Source organism: Felis catus, chromosome B4, assembly GCF_018350175.1.
Source record: "Felis catus isolate Fca126 chromosome B4, F.catus_Fca126_mat1.0, whole genome shotgun sequence".
Lineage (NCBI taxonomy): Eukaryota > Metazoa > Chordata > Mammalia > Carnivora > Felidae > Felis > Felis catus.
In genome coordinates, this window is record NC_058374.1 from 54,857,215 (window position 1) to 54,881,773 (window position 24,559).

At 42.6% G+C, this 24,559-nt stretch overlaps 2 protein-coding genes and 1 long non-coding RNA gene across 3 annotated transcripts in view; 1 reads left to right on the forward strand and 2 right to left on the reverse strand.

Moving 5' to 3' along the window:
• The window catches only part of LOC101094682 (cationic amino acid transporter 3-like), a 189,616-nt gene that overhangs the window by 88,687 nt on the left and 76,370 nt on the right, over positions 1 to 24,559 (reverse strand). The gene's annotated exons all lie outside the window — the stretch shown is intronic.
• LOC102901040 lies at positions 3,457 to 23,458 on the forward strand. Its single transcript, XR_440723.4, has 5 exons — positions 3,457 to 3,816; positions 7,119 to 7,307; positions 8,234 to 8,352; positions 10,402 to 10,519; positions 22,366 to 23,458. It is a non-coding gene; the product is annotated as an uncharacterized LOC102901040 (long non-coding RNA).
• Positions 14,077 to 18,459, reverse strand: LOC101094188 (cationic amino acid transporter 3-like). The gene has a single exon (XM_045061516.1). It carries the CDS (start codon positions 16,146 to 16,148, stop codon positions 14,376 to 14,378), a length of 1,773 nt encoding a protein of 590 aa, XP_044917451.1. The 5' UTR covers positions 16,149 to 18,459; the 3' UTR covers positions 14,077 to 14,375.

The window sequence follows — 24,559 nt, forward strand, 5'->3', positions numbered from 1 at the left end:
GTGGTTTAGAAAGAAACTGTGGGATCCAGAACCAGGAGAGTTAATCACAGGAGACTTCCCAGAGGAGGAGATTATAGGACAATTTTGCAAAGGACTGGGAGGCTAATCTGCAGGAAGAGGAGGAGAGGGGATGGTTCAGACTGAGGTCAGACCATGAGCCTAGAGCAGTGTGGGGAGGACTGAACACTGCTATGGATGCCCAGCAGGAGCTAAGACATTAGATGCTGGGAGCCTGTGGAGGGAGACAAGGAAGGAGAAGGAATAGGTTTCAGTAGATGGGAGGCTTAGAGGCCCAGCTGGAAGGCTGGAAAGGAGTCACTAGAGGAGGAGGAAGGAGGATATCACCCCAGTCTAGCTAAAGTCTTTCTCCCCTTCTTTCCATCTTATAAAGCCAAGAGAATGGGAACAGAGTCCACGGTCTTCCAAAGGGGAGCAAGAAGGACTCCTAGACCAGGAGTCAGGGGCAGGTTTTCCAGAGGCAGCCATCACGTAGCAGGGGACACTGAGTGTTCCCTCCTGCGGGGCCTCTGGCTCCTGTCTGTAAAGTGACAGTGTTGCACCTGGTGGCCTCTGAACTTCCTTCTCTGAATCTGCCCTGGTGATCATGGCCTTCCTGTCCAGGGAAGGTCTGACCCATCTGTGATCCACCAGCTTTACCCAACCATCCTCTCTGTCCCTACACCCTGAACCCACTTCCCTATCCAGAAGAAACTACTCCCATGCTTGGGGGAGGGGGTTCTGGGCTCCTCCACGTGGGATCCTGCTCCAGTCCTTCCAGACAACCCACCACCCTGACCATCTCTGAGTTTCCATCAGGCATTGCCCCATCCTGGTTCCTCCACCTCCCTGCCCTGCCCACCCCCATCCCTCTGACCCCCTACACTGCCCCCCTCCCACTCTGTCCCCTCCCACCTTCACCACCTTCCACTCCACCCAGCTTGCCTCCCCTCCTGGCTCACCTCCCAAGACAACCCCACCTCCCAGGGGGCTCCACCTTCCTATTACCTCCATCTCTCCACCCTGCTGGATCCTACCATTTTGCCCCATTTCAAGTCATTTCTACACCTGCCTTTGCATGATTCACACCCTTCCAAATCTAGGGAGTAGAACAGGGCTTAGAACCCAATGAAAGGATGGAAATTTGCCCCCTTCTGTGTCCTCCTATCCTCTTCCTACTGTCTCTTCTCTCTTCCTCTGGGCAAATCCAGTCAGTTTGAAGGAGAGATGAAGAGACCTGTCTTCATCAGCAAAGTGATGGGTGGGGATGCTTAGAGGTATAGGATGTCCAAGGAAAACCTCCCAGGCAGTTCTGTCCCACCTGGGGGAACCCCTGCCCTCAGTCCATAGCTGAGCCCCACCCCAGGTTGGAAAGGACTCTTAGCAGCCCCAGTACCACACGAGAGCCTGATTACCTAGTCACCCCAAAGCCACTCCATCTCAGGAGAGGACAGAGACAAATGGTGATTGTTCCCATCAGGTCCTCCCACCACTCGCACCTCTACTCAGGCTGGAGGGAAACTCCCTCTCAGCTCCTAGCACAGGTTTGAGTCAGAGAAAGCAATGTGTACAGCCTTTGCATCTTTTCTCCTCTGGGATTACTGATGTCTGAGAGCCTAGCAGACTCTGTGTAATTTCTCAATTACAGTGTGTGTGCAGGACAGGACTGACGCCTCCACATATATACCAAAGATTCCCCCAGAGGTCACCTTTTTTCCTGCCTGTTTGTTCCACGTGGTCTCCCCTTTCCCCACCACACTATGCTGAACCCCAACACTCCTGGGGAGAGGATCTTTCTCTATGGGCCCTTATTCACCCTGCTTCCTCCCTATGTCAGGCCTAGGATTTCTGCTCTAGAAAACCAGTCACACTGTCTGTTCTTGGGAGATTCTTCCTCTCCTCTCACTTTAATCTTTCTTGTTAATATAAATCATCATCTTATTCCCAGGAAGTTGTGGGACTCTCTCCCAACCTCCCCTTCCCCTACTTCTTCAGGGTCCCCATGGCATGTCCCAAATATCTAGGTTCCAGATCCCAGCCTTCAGAAGAGGCTTCTGGCCCCTGAGATCAACCCAGGGGCTGAGGAGTGTGAAGATCTGAGTGGACTGCAAGAGAAAGAATGACACACACACAAAAAACCACGTTGGAGCCCTGTGCACACAGCAGGTGTGTAATAAGTGTGAAATGGCCCATTGAGAAGCTAGGCTTAGCAAGGTGAGGGAGGGTAGGGGAGAATGAATGAGGCTGGAATGGTCTGAAGTGTCTGTTCCCCATTCTCTTCCTTTCTCCTCTGGGCCTCCTGGAAAGAATGTGCTAAAAGGCAGTCCTTGAGCCTAGAGTCCTCCCTTAGCTGTAAGGGATGTCTTCCCCTCCATCCACCTCCACCCAGCCCAGCTCGTGACACCAGGACACCAATCCCCAAGAGCCCAACCATTGTACCCTGTACTGCCACCCCACCAACCACATATTCTCTCTTCAGCCAGGGCTCCCACATCTCTGACCCCTCACGTTACACACCAGCCTGAATGCCCCTATTCCAGCAGAATCTTAGGTGACTTCTTTGAGTTGTCTGGGTCTGTGCAATCAACTTACTAGTCTTTAAGCTTTAGCCAGAACCCTTAGCCCACATGATTGATTAACATTTCCTTGTATAACTATGGATCGTGCATTCTTTCCTGGAAAACAACAAACACCTTCTGCACATAGTGAAAAAGTAACCAGACAAACCAGACACTTTTGTTCAACCCTCCACCCACCCCTCACTAAGGAACCAGATCCCCTTGCACAACCTCAGAGTAATGAGACAACATCGGTAGCTGGTACCATGGAGTCTGCATGTAATCAAGAAATGTTAGGGACCACTATCCTCCTTTAACTGATTCACTACCCTAAGCTCCTTTAAATACCCTTAGGCCAGGCAGAAAACTCAGAGATTCTTTGGACAAGAGTCTGCCTTCTCCCCAGGTGGCTGGCTCCTGAATAAAGCTCATATTCTTTCCAATCAAAACTCTTGTCTTGGGCACCTGGGTGGCTCAGCCGGTTGAGTGTCACACTTCACCTCAGGTCATGATCTCAGGGTTCGTGGGTTCAAGCCCCCCGTTGGGCTCTCTGCAGTCAGTGTAGAACCTGCTTCAGATCCTCTGTTCCCCTCTCTCTGCCCCTCCCTCCTCTCAAAAATAAATAAACATTAAAAAAACCAAAAGCTTCTTCTCTTGAGTATTGACTTTTGCAGTGATGCACAGCTGAATGTACATGTAGTTAACAAATTTTCAGGAGTCAGCCTGGAGCCACTGCCCCTAGGGTGTCAAATTCCCTGGAAATCTAAATTGGAGCAGTTGGGGGGGGTGCCTGGGTGGCTCAGTCGGTTGAGTGTCTGACTTCAGCTCAGGTCATGATCTTGCAGTCCGTGAGTTCGAGCCCCGCTTCGGGCTCTGGGCTGATGGCTCAGAGCCTGGAGCCTGCTTCAGATTCTGTGTCTCCCTCTCTCTCTTCTCCTCCCCTGCTCACACACTGTCTCTCTCTCTCAAAAATAAGTAAAAATTAAATCTTTTTTTTTTATTGGAGCATTTGGCCTGCACCAGGCCAGGGCTTCCTCCTTTGTCTCCTGGGCTATTAACTTGGAGGACTGAAGGATATTAGCTGTTCCAGGCTAGTTGCTCTCCAGGAGGGAATCTGAGGGATCTGTGTAGCTGCCCAGAGTACTTTTTGTTTCAGGGGAAATTGTCTGCTAATTCCAGACCATGCTAGCTGTCAATGTTGCATTTTGGTTGGAGTGCAAAGGAAGGAGCATTTGGGGAAGCTGAGGAAATTCAAGACCAGGTAAGTCCCTCAGAGTGCACACTGATACAAGTTTCTCATTCATGAAGCACTGTGTGCTTTTGTTTTGCTGTCCATGTCTTTCCCATTAGAAGGGCATGGCTTTCAGGAGAAACTAAAAGAGACTTGAATAATGGTCAATTTAGTTGGAATTTGGAAAAAATCTGTTTTGATGTGCTTGCGGGGGGTTGTTGTGTTGTGTTAAATGTGTGTATACTGGGAATTTCCATCTCTACCCCACCAATTAACCCACTAGACTGAATTTTGAATAAGTGGAAGGAATATAGACAGGAACCTGTAACTAAGAAAGAGATAAGCTTTATTCTAATACCACCTTGTCATGTATGTTAAGCTCAGAGGTAAGATGGCCATTAAATGGTTCCCTTGGATCTCTCTTTTACATTGGGTTGCCTCCAAGTAGAGGGTTTAGTTTGTTTAAATCAGCAGAACTCTGACTTTGTGGGAGGGAAAAGAAACTAGAGAAACATTGGTTTAGTAGGTCAAGAGCCCTACTTTCGGGCCAACAGAAGTACTCAAGGCATCATTGTTTCCACTGTGTTGTTTCTGAACTTTTCCCCAGTAAGATGGGATACTCCTTCTATTCCCAAAGAAATTTCATTAGGACATATTTAAAATATATGGTGTAGAGGACTGAAAAGCAATCAGAGAAAAACCCTGTTGTGCAGGAGGGATAGACAGGAGACCAAAAGAAAAAAAGGAATGTTAGTCCAAACTTTGCCTTTGCCTCTGGCCTTTCTAGAGGCACCTTTCACCTCTACCTCATCCTTTTCCTCCTGTTTCTGTACTAGCAGCTTACTTACAAAGCTCCTCTGCCATCCTCAGTGCCTGGGGCAGCATGGATTCCCTCCCCTCCTACCTCCCTATCAAGGAGCAAAGCACCCCAATCTGTTGGACCCCCTCCTTACAAGATTCAAGCTAAGTCCCTCCCAAATCAACATGAAGGGCCCATGGGCTACCTTGGACTTAACTGCACACTTCAGATTACCCATAGTTTCCCCAGGTAAAAATTGCCAGTAGGAAACAAATTGATTAACTTTTCATGTACACAGGTGCAAAATATTCCATTATTAAAGCTAATAAGCATGTCATTAGCACTCTCAACATTAAATATAAAACCTTTATTCTATCAAGTTTTAGTAAAAGTCAAAGGAGCTCCTGTTATTTCTGTCAGCAAAAAGGTGGCTTAAAATAATGGTTACTTGTGTCTGTGTCATAAAGCTTCATAAAGTTTTTACATAATTGTTAAGAAGAAGTAGGTTGAATAAATAAAAAAGTTTATGGCTTTCAAAATATTGGTAATCTGAAATTTTAAATTTTTGCTAAGGTAAATGAAAAATTGAGTTGAGTTCACTGGCTAAGTATTCTCCAAATAAAACAGGCACTAAAACATTGGTTACTGAACAGAGGTTTATCTGCTTTGACCTTTTTATTTCAAAGAAACTGAAGATACTTGACTCTGTTGGTAAACATCCTTTATACTTTTTAAAGATTGCACTCTGGAAAAACATATGTTTATAGAAATTATAAAATATACTCATAAACTTCCAATCTGAAGTATTCTGGTATTATAGACAGTTCACCTTTGTTTACTGCTTAATTTTCCTTGGGGACTAAGGTTTCTAAGAGTTAAAATTGTACTAACTGTCATTAAGACCGATGGAAATGAGGAGAACAGCTCAATATGTAGGAAAGTAGGAGATGTATAAGGAAGGTATAAGAAGTGAGAAAACATTTTTTTGGGGGGGTGCCTAGGTGGCTCAGCCGGTCAAGTGTCTGACTTTGATTTTGGCTCAGGTTATGCTCTCACAGTTTGTGGAATTGAGCCCCAAGTCGGGCTTTGCACTAACAGCAAAGGGCCTGCTTGGGGTTCTCTTGCTCCCTCTCTCTCTCTCTGCCCTTCCCCTGTTCTCTCTGTCTCTGCCTCTCTGTCTCTCAAAATAAATAAAAATAAACTTAAAAAGAAGAAATGAGAATACATTTTTTGTTAATGTGAAAAAAGTAATTTTGTCCTAAAATGAGACTGGTTATTTAGATAAAGCTTTTGGACAAAATCCGAATGAAAAAGAAAGTTGTAGGCTTGTGAAGGGAAAGCTTTGGAAAATAATTTTAGTATGGTTAGGACTAACTCATATTGAAAGGAATGGATTTTGAAAGGACACTGGTATAAGATCAAAATTCTACTTTTCTCTCTGTTAAAAGACTAAGTTTTCTTGGGTTGTTGGTCTGCTCTTGATAAGAAATTATAAATAAAAGTTGTTTTGTTTTGTTTTGTTTTTCTTCTTTTCTCTATCTGCCCAGAAAACCAAAGTTTTATGATTTGTCTCATCAGGTCTTTGATTACTTAACAGATATACAACTCCTTAATATTAAAGGAGCTAAGTTTGGCTAACAACTGTATAACTTTCTGTAGAATTTCTTATTGCAAGCTTGGTTAAATGAATAATTAATTAAGTTTTGTGATGATCTGTAATCCCATTCATGTGTGTGCTTTAGAACTTTCTAAGTTTTTTTTACAAACTTCCCAAGTTTCAAATTCTAAGTAAAATCTTTTTGACTAATTAGGCTTATTTGTTATGTTAAAATACATGGGAAGTGTTATATAAAAAAAAAAGAAGGTGCTGAACCTTCTTGGGTTGTATTGTATGGCATATGCTGTAACTGTTCTAACAAACATATGGAATTCCTGATGTTTTAATATATCCTCACATAGGGTCATCACTTGACATTCTATTGTTGGAATGTTGTGTGTCCTGGAAGTAATTAGATTTCCTTGTCAACTGCAATTATAGATCTTGAATCATGTTAACTTTTGAGTCTTTTGTCATTTATAGTTATTTTCTGATGCTCTTGAAAAATGTGTTTCCTCTTCAAGGAGATTCATGGAATTGACTTTTGACAAATACAGGTTTTGATATCTTTAAAATCATAAAGCTAAACTGGATGAGAATTTCTGGAACAAATGGAAAAATTGCAATCAAACAGAACAAGAATTAGTAACATAGAACTGAATGAATGGAGGAAGATGAGTATAATTTTCAGGACTCTTGTTTAACATGGCAGGCTCTCTAATATTAGCTTCTCCATATTTAAGAAAACTTTCTTTTAGGACATTTGCGACTTACAGAAACATTATAAAATATTCCTTTGTGTGCAAATTGGAAAATTTAACATTTTCCTCTACCTGAAATGTTCCAGAGTTCAGAAACTCTTGGTAAGTATTCTTCTTTCATGGGAATTGCAGTTGTTTGCATAAATTCAGTGAGAATCTGTTCTCCTTGTAACAGGACTCCATTGGAAATTTTGATTACCTTGCCAAGGCTCTGACTGGGATATCATATTTGAGAGAGACATGAATAGACTCAGATATGACCAGACAGCTTTAAAGAACTAAGGTTGACTTTACGGAGCCAATAAAGCCCTTTGGAAATGTTGGCCAGATCCCTTGCTTACAGAGTTCCCAGGAGCCTTACCAGGTGAGTAAAGAATGTCACTTCTTGGCAGGTTCAAGAAACCTCAGGATATTTAAGGGACCTCGAGAAGAAGAATGCACCCAAATCTACAGGTACCATAGGAAGATCTGATGGCAGATATTTGGCTTGGCTTCTGGCTTTAAGGGGCTATGAAAAGTTCAATCTTAGAGATTCCTTATGAAAGTTCCAGTAAAGCAAGTTTGAAAGAATCTATCAGGTTAATCACTACTCTTTCTGAGTTTATGTAAATAATTAGGCCAACTTTGTTAAAACTGGATTTGTTTTTCAACTGAAATAATCTCTATTTGGCTCTCTTTGGAAATGAGAGTGATTTTAGAGAGAAAAATTATGTTTCAACAAGTCACTTTTGTGGATTTTAAATTCTAGTTCTGATTAGCTGTCTTTGAATGTTTGTTGTTTGCCTAATCTAGATAACTTGAGATGAACTTCAGAGAATTTGCCACATAGCTCATGTATAGACACCTTCATGATTGTTATTCTGTGGGGATAATAACAGAACCCCAGGAACATATGATTACTTGAACACTGAACAGGTCTGAAAGAAGGTCTGTGTGGGTGGGATACTCATTGTCAGAGTTCCCTCCAACCCATGGTGTTAACTGTGAACTGTGGAAGTAGTGGATGGCCCCACCTTCCTTATGGCAGGAAAGAGGGTGCCTCGGGGACATCCATATCCCCAAACATGTCTTCTTCCATTTCCTGTGATTACTTATAACTAAGATATGGCTAAATATCAGGCAAAGAGGGCTTCTTGACCCTTAATTTAACAATTTTATGTAAGTCTCTGTCACGTGCACATCAGCCCCATCTATTAAGAAATGTGGGTCAGGAGGAAGTTAGGCCACACTGTCAGTACATATCAGGTTCTTCCTGATGTCTGACCACCATGCCTCTTGCTGTGTCCAAAGCCAACTCCCTCACAGATGGTGCTCTTACAACTCATCTTCCCATCTCTTCAAAGTTGTAATCATAGATGAAGAAGGAAACAGAGGAAACAAAGAAGTGAAATGACCCACAAAGAAGGCAGGTAAGAACTGACCAGGCAGGAGGAGGAGTGTGGGAGAGATTGGAGGGGAAGAATAAAAAGACTGAAGAGGCAAGAGTAGAGGAAGTGAAATATTTAGAACATTATCCCCAACTCCAGCAGGTGCATATAGAAAGAAACAGGCTGGGTGAGGGGAGAAAAGAGGAGAAGGAAGAGGGATGGGGAGGGAGGCAGACAGCATTTCTGTAGGAAAACAACATAGATTCAGGTGTGAGGGAGAAATACCCAATACACATGCTGCTTTGCTGTTGCAGAACATTTTCTGAAAGGGACTTGGGACTTAAGGCATTCCCCTGAAAGAGATGGGCCACAGGAGTATCTGCTTCATAAGTCATGACAGGATAAACTCACCTGATGTGGAATGGAAGATCAGGGAAGTTATTAACGATATCCTCCCTATTTTCAATCACTTAAGTTGTGGTTGAAAAGGGATCAAGTAGGGGCGCCTGGGTGGCTCAGTCGGTTAAGCGGCCGACTTCGGCTCAGGTCATGATCTCCCGGTCTGTGAGTTTGAGCCCTGTGTCGGGCTCTGTGCTGACAGCTCAGAGCCTGGAGCCTGTTTCAGATTCTGTGTCTCCCTCTCTCTGACCCTCCCCGTTCATGCTCTGTCTCTCCCTGTCTCAAAAATAAATAAAACATTATAAAAAAATTTTTTAAAAGAAAAGGGATCAAGTAGGAAAGCAAAACAGTTAATGGAGACATGATTCTGACTAAAGTCTTCCCTTCTCTCTCATCTCCTAATCCAGTGAACCCAGAGATGATACCTGGACCCTCTTCCTTCCTCTGTCTCCCATCCTCTCCTCTCTATCTTTAAAACAAAGCTCCTGGGAAAATCTGTCCATATTCACCTGCATTAATGTCAGCTCTCCCACCAGAATCTGCCCTGGCTTGCCTTGAGTCACATACCCTATCCTATCTGCCTCAGAAGGGAGCCAGTAATGCTGCTGCCCCTGAGAGCGAGACTCCAGAAAGGACCTGGGTTCAAGAGTCAGTTTCCCCATTCCACTGCCTCCATATGTGTTCTGGCCTCACTCTTCCTTTTCCTCCTCCAAGCAGTGTTCATTCTTTGCCACTTCACTTCCCTGCACCCATAGCATGACATCCCTTGTCAGGTACAGCAAGTGGACCCACTTGGACAAGAACTTGCTTGCTTGAATTCAAGATCTCTAGGTACCACTACTCCAAACTGCCTGTCCATGTCTGAAGATCAGAAATGTGACTTGTGTGCACCCTGAGCAGCTAAAAGGAGTATAGCTTTTCCTCCTCCAATAAGTATCTCTCAAAACAAAGCAATGTGAGTTCTTTGGGCACTATGGAGCAGAGAGGTAGGGTTCTTCTTGAAGAAGTACAGCCTTTATAGTGTGTAGGATACCACTTGTAGAGAAGCTGGTCCTAGTGGGGTGGGGGAAGGCTGAAGAGAAGTGAGGACTACAACTTCAATTAGAGGAACTTATGGTAATTTCTATAACACCTGCTCAACAGTCTGAGGTATCCCTCAGTATGACCAAGGAGGTTAAGGCCTTTGTGAGAGAGGGAGCTATTGCTCTTGAGCTAGCAACCAAAACATGTTATCCCAACAGGAAGCATAGTCAAGAAAGGGTTAGTGGGTGTAAAAGCTCCAGGATTCTTCTTACTCACTCCCAAGCCATTCCTAATGTCACCACTGTTCTGCAAGAGACAGAGACTAATGCTACCAACTTGTGCCAGGAGAAGGGGAGCAGGGAAGTAGACAAAGGAAGACCCCGGCAATGAAAGAACATCCTGGGCCTTCTGGGATACTGGCAGAAGGCTTGCTCCTCAAAGCTGTGGTTGTCTTCAGCCTTGGAACAGGGATCCAGGAATGACTAAGGGTGGATGTTGTCTCTAAAGTCACTAGGGGATATCTTCCCCTTTCCCAAATGTCTGAGAGCCGTGACCAATTCCCCCAAGAAGTACAAAGCCCAAAATCCACTGAGACCAAGGTAAAAGGGAGTCTCTGTGACAGCAATTAGCTTCTCCTTTTGCATACTTCTGTCTCCATCTCTTCCCCAGCTTCTCACATCCTGAAGCATTATTTCGGAGGCTTCTACCTTGATTTGTCTCCAAGTGTCCAGCAAGATCAAAGATCTCAACACCTGTTTTGTTTGCCAACTCCTTGGCAGGAGAAAAGGTACCAGGGTATATCCTGAGGCAAGGGGAGAGCCTGACTTGCCCTCTTCCCAAGGCAGGGGGGAGGTTGGAAGTTGGATCAAAGAAAGAACCAATTCTAAGTTTGGGTTCACAAATATGCCTCCTGGTGGTAAGGCTGTTATTCTCATTCTGTTATTGATTTTTTTTTTTGTTATTGCTCCTCAGGTTAGATATTGAATTAAGCCATAATCATAGTGAGGTAAATATATAACAGTGACCATAAAGGCCTTTCCTAACCTTCCTATCTAAAGAAAACTCCCTCTGATTCTTTATCATAAGACCATGTTTATTTCCTTCAGGTGTTCATCACAGTCCAGAATTATTTTAACGTTTGTTTTCTTGTTTATTGCCCATTTCCCAGGAGGAAAAAAAACCCTATATTTGAATAAGGGGAAAAAATTAATAATGAATACATGTATATTATGAGAATAAATCTATTTATAGGATAAACATTTCCTACTAATATGATCTCTACCTGAAAGCATGATGTCCATATCTCTATTAACAATATATTTAATCAACATTCATAAAGCCTTTATTCTACATCTCTACCCATGGCCTCTTTCCCATAAGTGTGAACCATACACAACAGTTATTTAACCATTCTTTAGCTCTGTGTTAAACACTGTGGAGAGAATACAAACAGTTTCACTCTAGAAGCATACAGTTGAGTGAGGGATAAAGGGAGGACACAGGGTAACCACAAATGAAGACAGCGTACAAAAACACAGCTATGGTAAGACTAACACAAAGGAGTAGAGGAGGTTAAAGGAAATGAATTGCTTCTGGTTAGGATTATCTAGGAAGGCTTGGGCAGGAGGTAACATTTAAACTGGACGATGATGATTGTGTATCATTTCAGTAGTCAGAGATAGGGAGGATGGATATACAAAGAAAATACATAGCTACTAGGAAGGATTTCTTGACTTTGGGCATCACTTGATATTGAACTACTGTTCATAATGAGAAAGTGAAATACAAGGACCAGTGAAATTCAAGAAGCTGGAGGCCTTTAATACAGAAGACAGGAGCTAGGACATGGGTTCTAGCTCAGGTTCCATTTATCCCCACTTCTTCTCCACCTGATTTTATGGAAGGGGTGTAGGGTTCATATGGGACAGGATACCCATAATACTTCCATCTATATATCTCTCATATCCTCTCTCCCCTCCACGATGTTCTTTGTTAACAATGAAAGAATTTCTTCCTCTCATTACTGAGAAGAACACAAAGCACAGAAAAGCATTAACTACACAAATTAAGTCAGATAATTTGCATACCTGGGTTTCCTCAATCTACTGATGCAAATTGTCAATATCTATATTTCCTCCTTCTCTGGAGAAGAGATGCTGTGAAATGTCAAATGTAAAGTAATGTTTGTCATAAAATCCTCATACAATAGTCTTCCAAGTACTGGCATTGGAAAGTGGGGGAGAAGGTTCCTGTACTGTGTTTACCTCCAAATCACGTGCAGGTCGTCCTGCCTCCTGCTTCTAGGAGCTTTGTTTCAGGTTTTCTAAAGAAGTAGACAGAGACAACCAACTCTTCTCACCATCCTTGCTTCTATCAAAGTCCATTGCTTTCTATGAAGTTAGTTTCACAAAGGGCCTGATCTCACAATCTCAACTCTAGATTCCTTCACTGGTATAATTTTCAATTCTCCTCTTTCCGGGATGGCTCAGATAGAGAGTCCTACTTGCAAGCAAATAAATAAATAAAATGTCTTCTCTTAGTACCTTCCATGAGGGGTTCTAGGAGAGGGGAGGTGGTTACATGAGTGGTGTGCATACAAGGGAGGCTGTGTATTAGGCTAGAAAGTAAACAACAGCAGGGTGTTTCCTTGGGGTTTCTGTTTCTCTTTCTCTGCAAAACTCTTCTGATTGTAGCAGATTCATAGGGACTCCAAGCAACTCATCATCTTAGCCATAGACTTCTCAGAAAGAAAACTCACTGAGGTTCCCTTGAGGTGTGATGAAAATAAATATCAGGGTTTGGTACAAACACACCAACTATTGTCAGGGAAGGAAGGTAGCCAATTTCTTATAGATGGTTAAACTCCTTCAAGATTTGTGTACACACACACACACACACACACACACACACACACACACCATACCCTAAAAATCTAAATGATATGCTCATGTTTATAGATCTACCAAGATAAACATAGCCCACACCTTGGTGCCTATTCCTACTCAAATTCAAACAGGTATGTCCATATAATATGCACACACACACACATACACACACACACACACACACACAGGACTTTGAATGTGGTGCTTTATGAATATATTTACCCAACCTTACCCCTTTTCCAAGCTCCTGACTATAGATTGGGGCACAATGAAGGTAAATGAGAGAATGTCTGAGTACAAGTTGCATGTGTGTTCCCCCACCAACCTCCCCTCAGCAACCCTCAGTCTGTTCTCACTATTTAAGAGTCTTTTGTGGTTTGGTTACCTCTATAGTTTTATCTTATTTTTCCTTCCCTTCCCCTATGTTCATCTGCTGTGTTTCTTAAATTCCACATCTGAATGAAATCATATGATATTTATCTTTCTCTGACTGACTTATTTCACTTAGTATAATACACTCTAGTTCCATCCACATTGTTGCAAATGGCAAGAATCCATTCATTTTTATTGCAGAGTATTATTCTATTGTATATATAAACCACATCATCTTTATCCATTCATAAGTCTATGGACATTCAGGCTCTTTCCATATTTTGGCTATTGTCAATAGTGCTGCTGTAAACATTGGGTGCATGTGCCCCTTGGTATCAGCAATTTTTGTATCCTTTGTATAAATACCTAGTAGTGCAATTGCTGGGTTATAGGGTAATTTTTATTTTTAATTTTTTGAGGAGCCTCCATACTATTTTCACATACAGATGGTCAATAAACACTTGGAAAAGATGTTCACCAGCACTAACCATCAGGGAAATATAAATTAACACTACAATGAGATATCACTTTAAACCTATCAGAATGGCTAAAATCAGAAAGATAAGATAGGGGTGCCTGGGTGGCTCAGTTGGTTGAGTGTCCACCTTCGGCTCAGGTCATGATCTCGTGGTCTGTGAGTTCGAGTCCTGCGTTGGGCTCTGTGCCTACAGCTCAGAGACTAGAGCCTGCTTCAGATTCTGTGTCTGTCTCTCTCTCTCTGCCCCTCCCCTACTCATGCTCTCTCTCTCTCTCTCTCTATCAAAAATAAATAAACATTAAAAAATTAAAAAAAAAGAAAGATAAGATAGGCAAGTATTGTCTAGGATATGGAGAAAAAGAAACCCTCATGTATTGTTGGTGGGAATGTCAATTGGTGCAGCCACTGTGGAAAACAGTATGCAGGTCCTCAAAAAATTAAAAATAAAACCACCTATTGATCCAGTAATTCTCCTGTGCGTTTTTTTTTTAAATAACATCTATACACAATGTGGAGCTCAAACTCACCACCCTGAGATAAAAAGTTGCATGTTGCACTGACCGAGCCAGTCAGGCACCCTACTGGATATTCAACCAAGGAAAACAAAAACACTTTTTGTAATTTCTTTTAATAATATTTGAAAGCCAGTAAGCAGCTACAGACACAATTCAAAAGTAGACAGGTTAAAAGAAAAAAAAAGGAGAAAGAGCAAAGACACATCCTTCACAATACACACTGAGCTCTATTAGTGTTCACCCACCAACATCCCTTTGGAGGCCTAGCTTTCCATGCAGTCAAGAGACTCTCCAATATTGTGCAGAGAGACAAGACTGCATTCAGGTGTGATGATGTCAAACCAAATATGTACTGGTACTGCTTAGTTCAAGGTCTACACTTTTGGCCCTAACTTAAGTGGAGTTAGAGACCAGACTGTACTGGATCCCATAGGCAAAGTAGATAGCAAACCCAATCAACATCCAGACAGCAAATAGGGCCCAGGTGGCAGCTGTCATCTGCACCATAAGGCAAACATTCATGAAGATGCTCAGTAGTGGGAGCAGAGGCAGAGCAGGGACCTTAAAGTAAAGGGGACTAGAGCTCTGAGGCTGTCTCCAGATGACCCCAGTGAGCCCAGTGATGAGCACCAGGAGCACCACAACCACTGAAATCCACACTGGGTCTCCAGAAAGCAGAACTGGCCACTGGGCCAGCACCAGGCAAAGAAGAATTAGCAGCAGAGCAAGCAGTGCGGAGCAAACACGGACAACCCGGCCAGAGAGTGGAGTGGGGGTGGGGCTGCCTGGAAAAAGTAGTCCCTGTAGAGTCAGCCTCTCTACTATATGACCATTCTCCTCCAGCACCTCTGATTCATTTTCCCCTTCCTTTGCCTCAGGCTGATACCTGAGGATGAGAATGGAAGTAGCAACCAGGGAGTGAGGTATCAGGGATCCAACTGACCTAAGGTCCAGGAGATCAGTGAGCCCAAAGAAGACTGCCATGATTGCTGTAATAATGCTCAAGATCACAGTGGTCATGATAAGGATGAATGGGCGGGAACGGATTCTTTCAAGGACAGGGAACAGGAGACCATCCTGTCCCATCCTGTGTAATACTCGACGTATGGGAAACATAAAGCCCAAGAGCCTGGCAGAAACAATACACAGAAATGCAAAAGCTAGAAAATAGTAGGCAGGGGCCCAGCCAATATGGAGTAATGCCTGAGGCAAGGTGCTCCCATGTCGAAGCTTGTAGTAAGGCACCATAAGTGTAAGTGCTGCAGAGACACCAAAATACACCAAAAAGCAGATGAACAGTGAAATCACAATGCCCATGGTGATGGAATGCTGGGGATTCTGGGCTTCTTCAACTTTTTCAAAAATGCTGCTAAAACCTATAAATGCATAGAAACAGGTAGCTGTTCCACGGAGAATCCCCTCAAAGCCAAAAGGCACAAATCCTCCAGAGCCCAGAGGGCCCAAGCTCGAGGTGTCATTGAGTCCAGCCATTGCATAGTCCTCTTCTGTGAGTTTCCAGTTGTGCAGGTCCCCCTTAATGAAGCCAGAGATGATGACAAAACTGAGAACCAAAAGTTTCACCAATGTGGCCATTTTGGTAACTGGGAAAGACCAAACATACCTCAGATTCCGGAATTCTATGAGCAAAAACACAAGACCCACAACAAAGATATCTACATATTCTGTAAGGACACGGGGAACATGTGGTGAGATGCTCTCGCGCAGGGTCTGAGAGATCTTGTTCCCACGCAGGTTGTCAAAAGCTAAGATACATGCACGGGCCACAATGGCTTTATCACCAACATGGGAGAGTATGAGGGTCCAGCCAGTGATGAAAGCCCAGAGTTCACCTATAGTGACAAAGCTGTAGAGATATGTAGAGTCAGAATGGGGAACTCGGGCACTAACCTCTGCATAGCACAGCCCAGCCAACACAGAAGACAGGCCAGCCACCAAAAAGCAGATCACAATGGATGGTCCTGCTTGATTTCTGGCCACCTCACCAGCCAGGATATACACACCTATACCCACTGTGCGGCCCACAACCCGAGCCACTAAATCCAGAGTGTTCAGGCTTCTCCGTGGGTCATCCTTAGCCACCGGTTCCTTCAGTGTAGGTCTTCGTACCAGTTTTTGACCAAATCTACGAAGTGCCTGACGCAGCATCCTAGCTGGAACTGAAGAGGATTCCAGGATCAGAGAGCTGCAGCAAGCCCAGGGAGGAGAATCTGGGATCAGGTTCAGTGAGACTCAGTGAAGCCAAGTAGACTTGGGGCTGCCGAGGTCCATTACTCACGCTTCAAAGTTGCTGCTTTGTATTTCATTTGACCCTTAATAGTGCCTAAACAAGAAATATTTACTGAATGGTGGTGTTCAACCAACCAACTGTAGCTCAGAAATCCCATGTCACCTGTTGCGGCCCAAGTATCACTGAAACTGAAACCAAAAGACATCATAGAAAAATCAACCCTGATTTCCCCTCAGAAATAGTGCCAAATACCTCCCAACATTCTCCTTTATTGCACACCACGGGACATAATCCCGTTACATTCGTCTAACTCATGTAGCTTCATGTACTAATTAAGCTGTACATCACAACAGGGAATGAATGTATTGTGCAATAATTCACACACAGGATGATTACGTAGTGCTTGGGCATGAGATATGACACATTAATTCATGTGTCATTGCAATTACAGAACTATTTTTTGAATTACATTTGAATTTGAAATACAAATATTGGTTCCTCTGTCTTAAAACTCTTTGCCTCCAAATCAGTACCCAAAGTCAGATGTCACTTTGGTCCCCCCTTTCCCCATTCTGTGTCATCCACTTAGCTGTACTGATAGTAAAGTGTGTACAGTCCTACTCCTCCCTTTACCTAACTATACCAACAGGGGTGCTGTGAAAATAGGAGAAGAGGGCAAAGGGGGCAGGGCCTTCATAACTACCTGCAATAATGAGAAGAACAGGCTGTCTTGTGAAGAAACACTGGAGAAATGGGTGTAGCAGTCAATCAAGCATCCATTAGTAAGAAGGGAGAAGAACCAGAAATGTCACTTGATGAATTCTGACATTCAATAAACCTCACCCAAAGCAACCAGACAAAATTTACTATAACTTTTATGTCCACAGTAATGATGGGCAGGGAGAAAAGAAGTATGTCACCTAGCTCAGTAGTTCAAAACCAAAACAATTCCTTCTGTCTCCTCCCTCTTTGGGTTCCAGGAGAGAAGGAGACCTCACTTCTATGGACAGTCTCCTCCCTGGCCACGTTGTGTTCTATAAACACCCTACACTGTCTGTGATCTCCTCCACTGCAGATATTCAAATGGGCCTCTTCTCAAGGGGAATAAGGCTTTGGATGAACAATTCACAGCAATGCCCCAGAAATGAGAAGTGGAGAACAGAGAAAACAAAGTCATGCAGCCCCCACTCTCCCCCATACTCAGGCTCCTATTTTGAGAGAATTTTAGGAAATGTTGTCAGAGGTTTTAATAGAAAGATTAAGTCAAAATTGAAAAGTCTTCTCTGTATATAATCAAAATGAACCCTTGGGAAATGGGTCAGACCTTCTGTGTACAAATCCATCTACACTCCTTATTTGCCACCCACCAGTTCCAATGTTATGATTTACCAACAAGCACACAACATAGATAAGAAGAGTGAATACTTAACTCATGGAACCTTCTAAATTATGAATACGATTGACGTGTCCCCACCCACCCTGAGGCTTGAAACCCTTCAGTGGTTCCCCACTGCTCTTCCTTCCTAATACTTCCTTTCTTCATCATCTAACCTGTGCTGATTCCCCCAGCCTCATCCCATGCCCAGTTCCTGCTCCAGCTGCAAAATATAACATCCAAACTCTTCCCTGTGCCTCTAATGCTTTTTTGTCCCTTCACTTAGGTAAGCTCCACCTCTCTTCTAGTTTCCAGCTCAGAAGTTTCTTCACCAGGAAGCCTATCCTGACCCGTATGATAGCCCTTCCTATGTGCTATCATAACACCCAGGCTTCCCCCATGTGCTATTTACCCTAATGTAGCAAAATTCAAGGTCAGCTGCCTGTGTATGTCCTCTATGAGACTGTGAGTTAGGTGCTCAATAAATATTTATTGAACAAATGAACAAACTGAGAAGAGAAACCTAAAAGAGCACATAATCCAGAATTTAATCCAGAATTGACTTTGAGATACATACTTTGTAACCAAGCAGTCTTTATAATCCTGGCTCAAGTAAGGATAAAAATAGAATTACCTTCCTTGTAGAAGGCAAGCAAAATGAAAAGTGTGAAGGGAAAACCAACTGATGAAACCTTAACCGCACATCATTCATGGCAGGTATGAGCAACACAGGGTGATAAAGAATTGTTTGTGGGGCACCTGAATGGCTCAGTCTGTTAAGCGTGTGACTCTTGATTTTGACTCTGGTCATAATCTCATGGTTCTGAAGTTCAAGCCCCACATCAGGCTGCACACTAACCACATGAAGCCTGCTTGGGATTTTCTCTCTCCCTCTCTCTCTGCCCCTTCTCTGCTCATTTGTTTGCTCTCTCTCTCTCTCTCTCTCTCAATAAATAACTTAATTTTTTTAAAGAATGTTTGCATTTGAGGACACTTGTTTTAAATATCAGGCTGATTTGGGTTACAGGCAACCAAACACCCACACCCAGCTAAAGAAGCTCTAACTTTTTGAAGGCATCATGCCCAGGCCCTATAATCTAGGTAGCATGTCCTAAGGCAAAGGTTCTCACTTTGGCACAGAGAGAGAGAGATAGTAAAGACACCTGGGGAAATTTTCAAACTTCAGATATTCTCCTTCTGGAGATTCTTGTTCAATAGCCCTGTACTTCCTGTGACTGATCTAATCCACCCCAAATGAGAAGTTGTCTTCAATTTCAAAGACAAGAGATTCTAAAAGCTTCCTTTACAGGAAGGCAGCACAATTTAGTAGTTAGGAGTAAAGCTCTGCAGCTAGATGGTTCATGTTCAAATCACAACTCAATCTCATACCGGATGACTCTGGACAAATTAGTTCACCTGTTAGGGCTTTAGTTTCTACAACAGTCAAATGAGAGTAAAAGTAAATACCTCATAGAGTTGTTGTGAGCAGTAAGTTAAATGATGCCTATAAAGTAGTTAGTTCAGTACCTAGTAAACAATATGCACTTAATATAATCCACCTAAAATTTAATATTGAAATATGATTCAAATCCCCAAACTTGGAAAAACGATTAGTTTTTATAAATGTCTAGCCTCAAAATCATCCGCTACAACTTGAGCCTATTAACTAGTCCTCATGAGACAATGAAAATAGTTTTATTCCACACATTTTGCTTTGAAACAGTAAGTACTCTAGACAGACCCCCTTGTACTTGGTGCTAAACACTTGGGAGTCCTAGGCTTACTGACTTAGACCAGGCATCAAAAAATGCAAGCCTCAAATATAATAACAAATAATAATTATTATATATTATATATATATATATATGTATATATATATATATATATATATATATATATATATATATATATATATATTGCCTATGGATGCCTCATCTTATTCCTAGAAGAAGCATTGCTGAGTACTATAGAGGTAAGAGCAATGAACATTATGTCAGAAATGTTGGATATGAGCCCTGGCTCTTCTGCCTCACTGTATAAACTGGGGTAATTTGCTTAATCTCTCTAAGCCCCAGTTTCCTTATCCACAAGGAACCTTACCTGACTTCCTTACTAGATTAACATGAAATTCCATGAGAAGATACAAACCTGGGAATGCAAGCCGGTGCAGCCACTCTGGAAAACAGTCTGGAGGTTCCTTTAAAAACGAAAAATAGAACTACCCTATGACTCAGCAATTACACTACTAGGCATTTATCCCAGGGATACAGGTGTGCTGTTTCGAAGGGACACATGCACCCCCATGTTTATAGCAGCACGATCAACAATAGACAAAGTATGGAAAGAGCCCAAATGTCCATCGATGGATTAATGGATAAAGAAGATGTGGTATATATATATATACAATGTAGTATTACTCGCAAATCAAAAAGAATGAAATCTTGCCATTTGCAACTATATGGATGGAACCGGAGGGTATTATGCTAAGTGACATTAGTCAGTAAGAGAAAGACAAAAATCATATGACTTCACTCATATGAGGACTTTAAGAGGCAAAACAGATTCACATAAGGGAAGGGAAACAAAAATAATATAAAAACAGGAGGGGGACAAAACAGAAGAGACTCATAAATATGGAGAACAAACTGAGGGTTGCTGGAGAGGTTGTGGGAGGGGGGGGATGGGCTAAATGGGTAAGGGGCATTAAGGAATCTACTCCTGCAATCATTGCTTCACTATATGCTAACTAATTTGGATGTAAATTTTAAAAAATAAAAAATAAGCAACAACAACAAAAGAAGATACAAACCACCATGCACTGCTGGTGGTAGTGTAACTGCGGCCACCATCCTGAAGCACAGTCTTAGTGGAATTAAGAACGCACACACCTGGGATGCCTGGGTGGCTTAGCTGGTTAAGAGTCCGACTTTAGCTCAGGTCATGATCTCACAGTTCGTGAGTTCAACCCCTGTGTTGGGCTCTGTGCTGATAGCTTAGAGCCTGGAGCCTGTTTTGGATTCTGTGTCTCCCTCTCTCTCTGCCCCTCCCTCGCTCATGCTCTGTCTCTCTCTCTCTCTCTCTCTCTCTCTGTCAAAAATAGGTAAACATTAAAAAAAAAATTCAAAACAAAAAGACTCCTTATAAAATGTTAATGAAAAATTAAAGAGACTGGGGGTCCTAGGTGGCTCAGTCGGTTAAGCCTCCGACTTTGGCTTAGGTCATGATCTCTAAGTTTGTGGGTTCCATACCCATGTCAGACTTTGTGCTGACAGCTCTGAGCCTGGAGCCTGCTTTGGATTCTGTGTCTCCCTCTCTGTCTGCCCCTCCCCCACTCACACTCTGTCTCTCTCTCTCCTTCAAAAACAAATAAACATTAAAAAATTAAAAAAAAAAAAGATTGCACACACCCTCTTAGCCCACAATGGAAAACACCCCAAGGAAACTCTCTCCTGAGTCCATAAGGAGGCCCATAGCATGTTCATCACAGGACAGTTTGTGGTAGCAGGGAGTTAGAAGCTATGTCAGCATATGCCACTAGAGGAATATAGAAGTAAAATGTGCCTTATGTGTACAATGAAATATACACAACAGTCACAAATACAGTAGATTTACAAATAACAACATGTGTAGATCTCAGAAATAATGTTAGGAAGCAAAAGTAGAAGCAGGATGTACAACACAATTCCATTTATATACATTTATAAACAGCCAAAAATAGCTGATATACACATATGTATTAAAAATGTCACATCATTCCTGTACTCAAAACCTTCCACTGGTTTCCCTTTTTATACAGAGAAGAAGCCAAAGTCTGCATTTCCAAAGGCCTACAAAGTCTTACAGTACTTGTCTCTGACCCAGATACCTCTCAGCCTTCTGTTTCTCTCTCTGCCCACTCATTTTTCTCTAGCCATTGGCTTCCCACCCATTCTGGCCTCCTAACATACCAGGCAAGACCCTACCTCAGGGCCTTTGTACTTGTTGTCCTCTATAACTGCACCACTTCTATCCCACATATCCACATGGTTTCTCCCTTTACTACAGTTGGTGAAATAGCACATTTGTAGCAAGGACTCCCTTATTCTCTCCACATGGAACTGAAATCTACTCCTAAATATCCACAACATACCTGGTCTCCTTGCCCTTTTTTTTTCATAGCACTTATCACTTTTTAAGGTACTATATGTTTTACTTGTTTATGATTTGTTTCACACCAAAAGATGTAAGTTCCATGAAAGCAGGACTTTTTTATTGTTTTGCTCCTGGCTGTATTCCCCACACCTACAACTGTGAATTTGTTGAGTGGATGAATGTATCTAAATAAATGTACAGAGCATGGATTGGAGGAGAATTTGTTAGATACCCTAAAGCAAATGCCTTCAGTAAGGAGGGGCAATAAGAATAGAGATCATGATGAAAGGTGAAAATAAAATGCATTGAAAAGGGGCCTGACAGGAAGCGATGGTGCTAACAGTCCATGACTGAGGGAGGGGTTGACTCCACTCTGTGTACTTCAGGTTCAACAAAGGAATTGCCTGAGGTGATGTTGTGAGAGGACCTGGTTCAGAGCCTGATAAATAGTGGGCACCTAACAGATTTAAATCGAAGGGGAACCAGAATCCTGTAGTCATCAGGACATGGAGTATACAGAGAAGGGATACTTGCTAGAAAGAGGGTGGAGAACAAGGGAAGAGGGGCATCCCTCCCACCAGTTCCCTCTGAACCCATTTCCCTTTTCCCAATTTCTGTTTCTCCTTCAGCTCCTTCAACTGTCTCTGGAGGCTCCTTACTGGGTACTAAGGATGCTTGTCCCACATTTCTCCTGGGGAGCTGTCTCCTCCCAACAAAGACACAACAGTGGTTCCTAACATTTGCTGAATCGCACACCCTTGTGAGGTTGGTAACTTCAATAAAAAAAAATATATCATACATTCTTCTGAAGTCCATCCATGGACCCTGAGCAGGAATCCCAGAGGAGGACCATCTGAATGGCACGATCGGAGATGGGTAATGCTTTTGATAATTTCTGTTTCCCTTTTACTGAAGATGAGAGACAGTGGGATACAGATGAAGTATGAAGATACCATAGAAGCAACCCAAGAACAAAATATCTGGAAATAAATAATCACATTTTATGACTCCAACAGAAGGAGGCAAAACAAAAATGAACAACCAAACTTATAGAAGAGAAAAGCAAACTCATGATTGGGAATCCTGAGAGAGCTTATCACAAATCCAGCTTATAACAACACAGAGAAACATTGTCCTCAAACACCATGTCACCATGTTCAGAAATGCCCTCATTCTGTGCAATAATCTATGATTATTTGAATAGCTTATATTCAGTTCAGACTCTCTGACCCAGCTGTCAGAGCACCTACCCTAATTCTCCCCCTACCCTCAGGATCATCACCTTTTTCTTAACTCAGCTCCTCACATCTTCACTTACCCTTCCTGGGATGAGTCTTTGGCCTGAGTAAATCCTGCCCTGCCAGGGATGCCCTCCTCACTCCTTTCTGTCCAGTCTTAATGCTTCTGTCCAGTCTTAATGCTAGGTCTTCTCAACCCTAATCTACAACTTTTCCACCCACGTCTCAGAAGCCTTTCCTAAGCCATCCTGACTGGTCCCCATCTCCAAAGTTCCTCCCCTTCCTGCCAGCACTTACAGACCATTCTGATGCTCAGCTGAAACTAATTTTCCCTTTCAGTCTGTTGGTGTCCTGGGTATGTCACTTAAATTCCTTTAAACTTCTGAGGGCAGGGCCAGGATCAATATACCTCCTTTTTCTGAATCCCACTCTCCCACCACCAAACCTCACTACCCAGAACAAGAATCCACTCATAATTGTACTGAGCAACCATAAGAGGCATATAGGATGGAGAAAATGAATATATACATGTATTTATTGACTAATATATCTTGAGCTTTCTAAAGGAAAGGTTTGTTGTTTTGGGTTTTTTGTTTGTTTCTTTATTTGGAAAGAGAGAAAGGGCCAAACACAGATCTAAACAGGAGACTAGAACATGCACCATCATCTATTTCAAGCACTTTCCTGAGGTCATTTCCTAATGAAGGCCCTGGGTCTGTGAATCTCAGTTTAATTAAGAAACAGTCTCTCCCAAAGGAGGTCCTTGGTGCAAATGAAGTGCTGAAGAAAAGGCAGAGTTGCCAGGGAGTGAGAAGCCAGTTTACATGAATTCCATAATACCCTCGTCTCTCCCCTTCCATCCCTCATCTTCCATGTATTTCAGTCTCTGAGCTCCTTTCAAGCTCCAAAACCAAAGTTCCATTCCAAGTACTCAAGAAGAACTCCTGTCAAATCCAACAATCCACCCACAGAATTGCAGGCTGTCTTCCTTTCCCAGCCAGCCCAGCAACTCCCCTTTGTCCTGGAGGTCATTGTGTTTATTCTTCTGTGTCTAGAAGGGTTCTGCCCTCACTATGGACCTTTTCTTTTATATTTTATTTATTTAAAAATTTTAATGTTAACTTTTATTTTTGAGAGAGAGAGAGAGATAAAATGAGCAGGTGAGGGGCAGAGAAGCAGAGAGACACAGAATCTGAAGCAGGCTCCAGACTCTGAGCTGTCAGCACAGCTTACCACTATGAGATCATGATCTGAGCTGAAGTCATATGCTTAACCAACTGAGCCACCTAGTTTCCTCTGGACTTTTCCTTTTTAAAACATTTTTCCAAGGCAATAAGTCCCACTGGTTCCCATGGTTGGGTGCTAACATTCCTGTGAATCAGGAAGTTGGCCCTTTGCTAGAATTTTGATAAAGACTTGAGAGGAAGGCTAATAAGGCTGTTAAATAATTATTTTATTTCTCAAAGTTTTAGAGCAGTGAACCTTAAATGTAACATCTCCAGAGATTATATCAACCCTCTGTATCCAAACACAGCTCCTTTCTCATCTCAAGGTATATGAATACTCTCTTCCTCCTTAAAGTTCC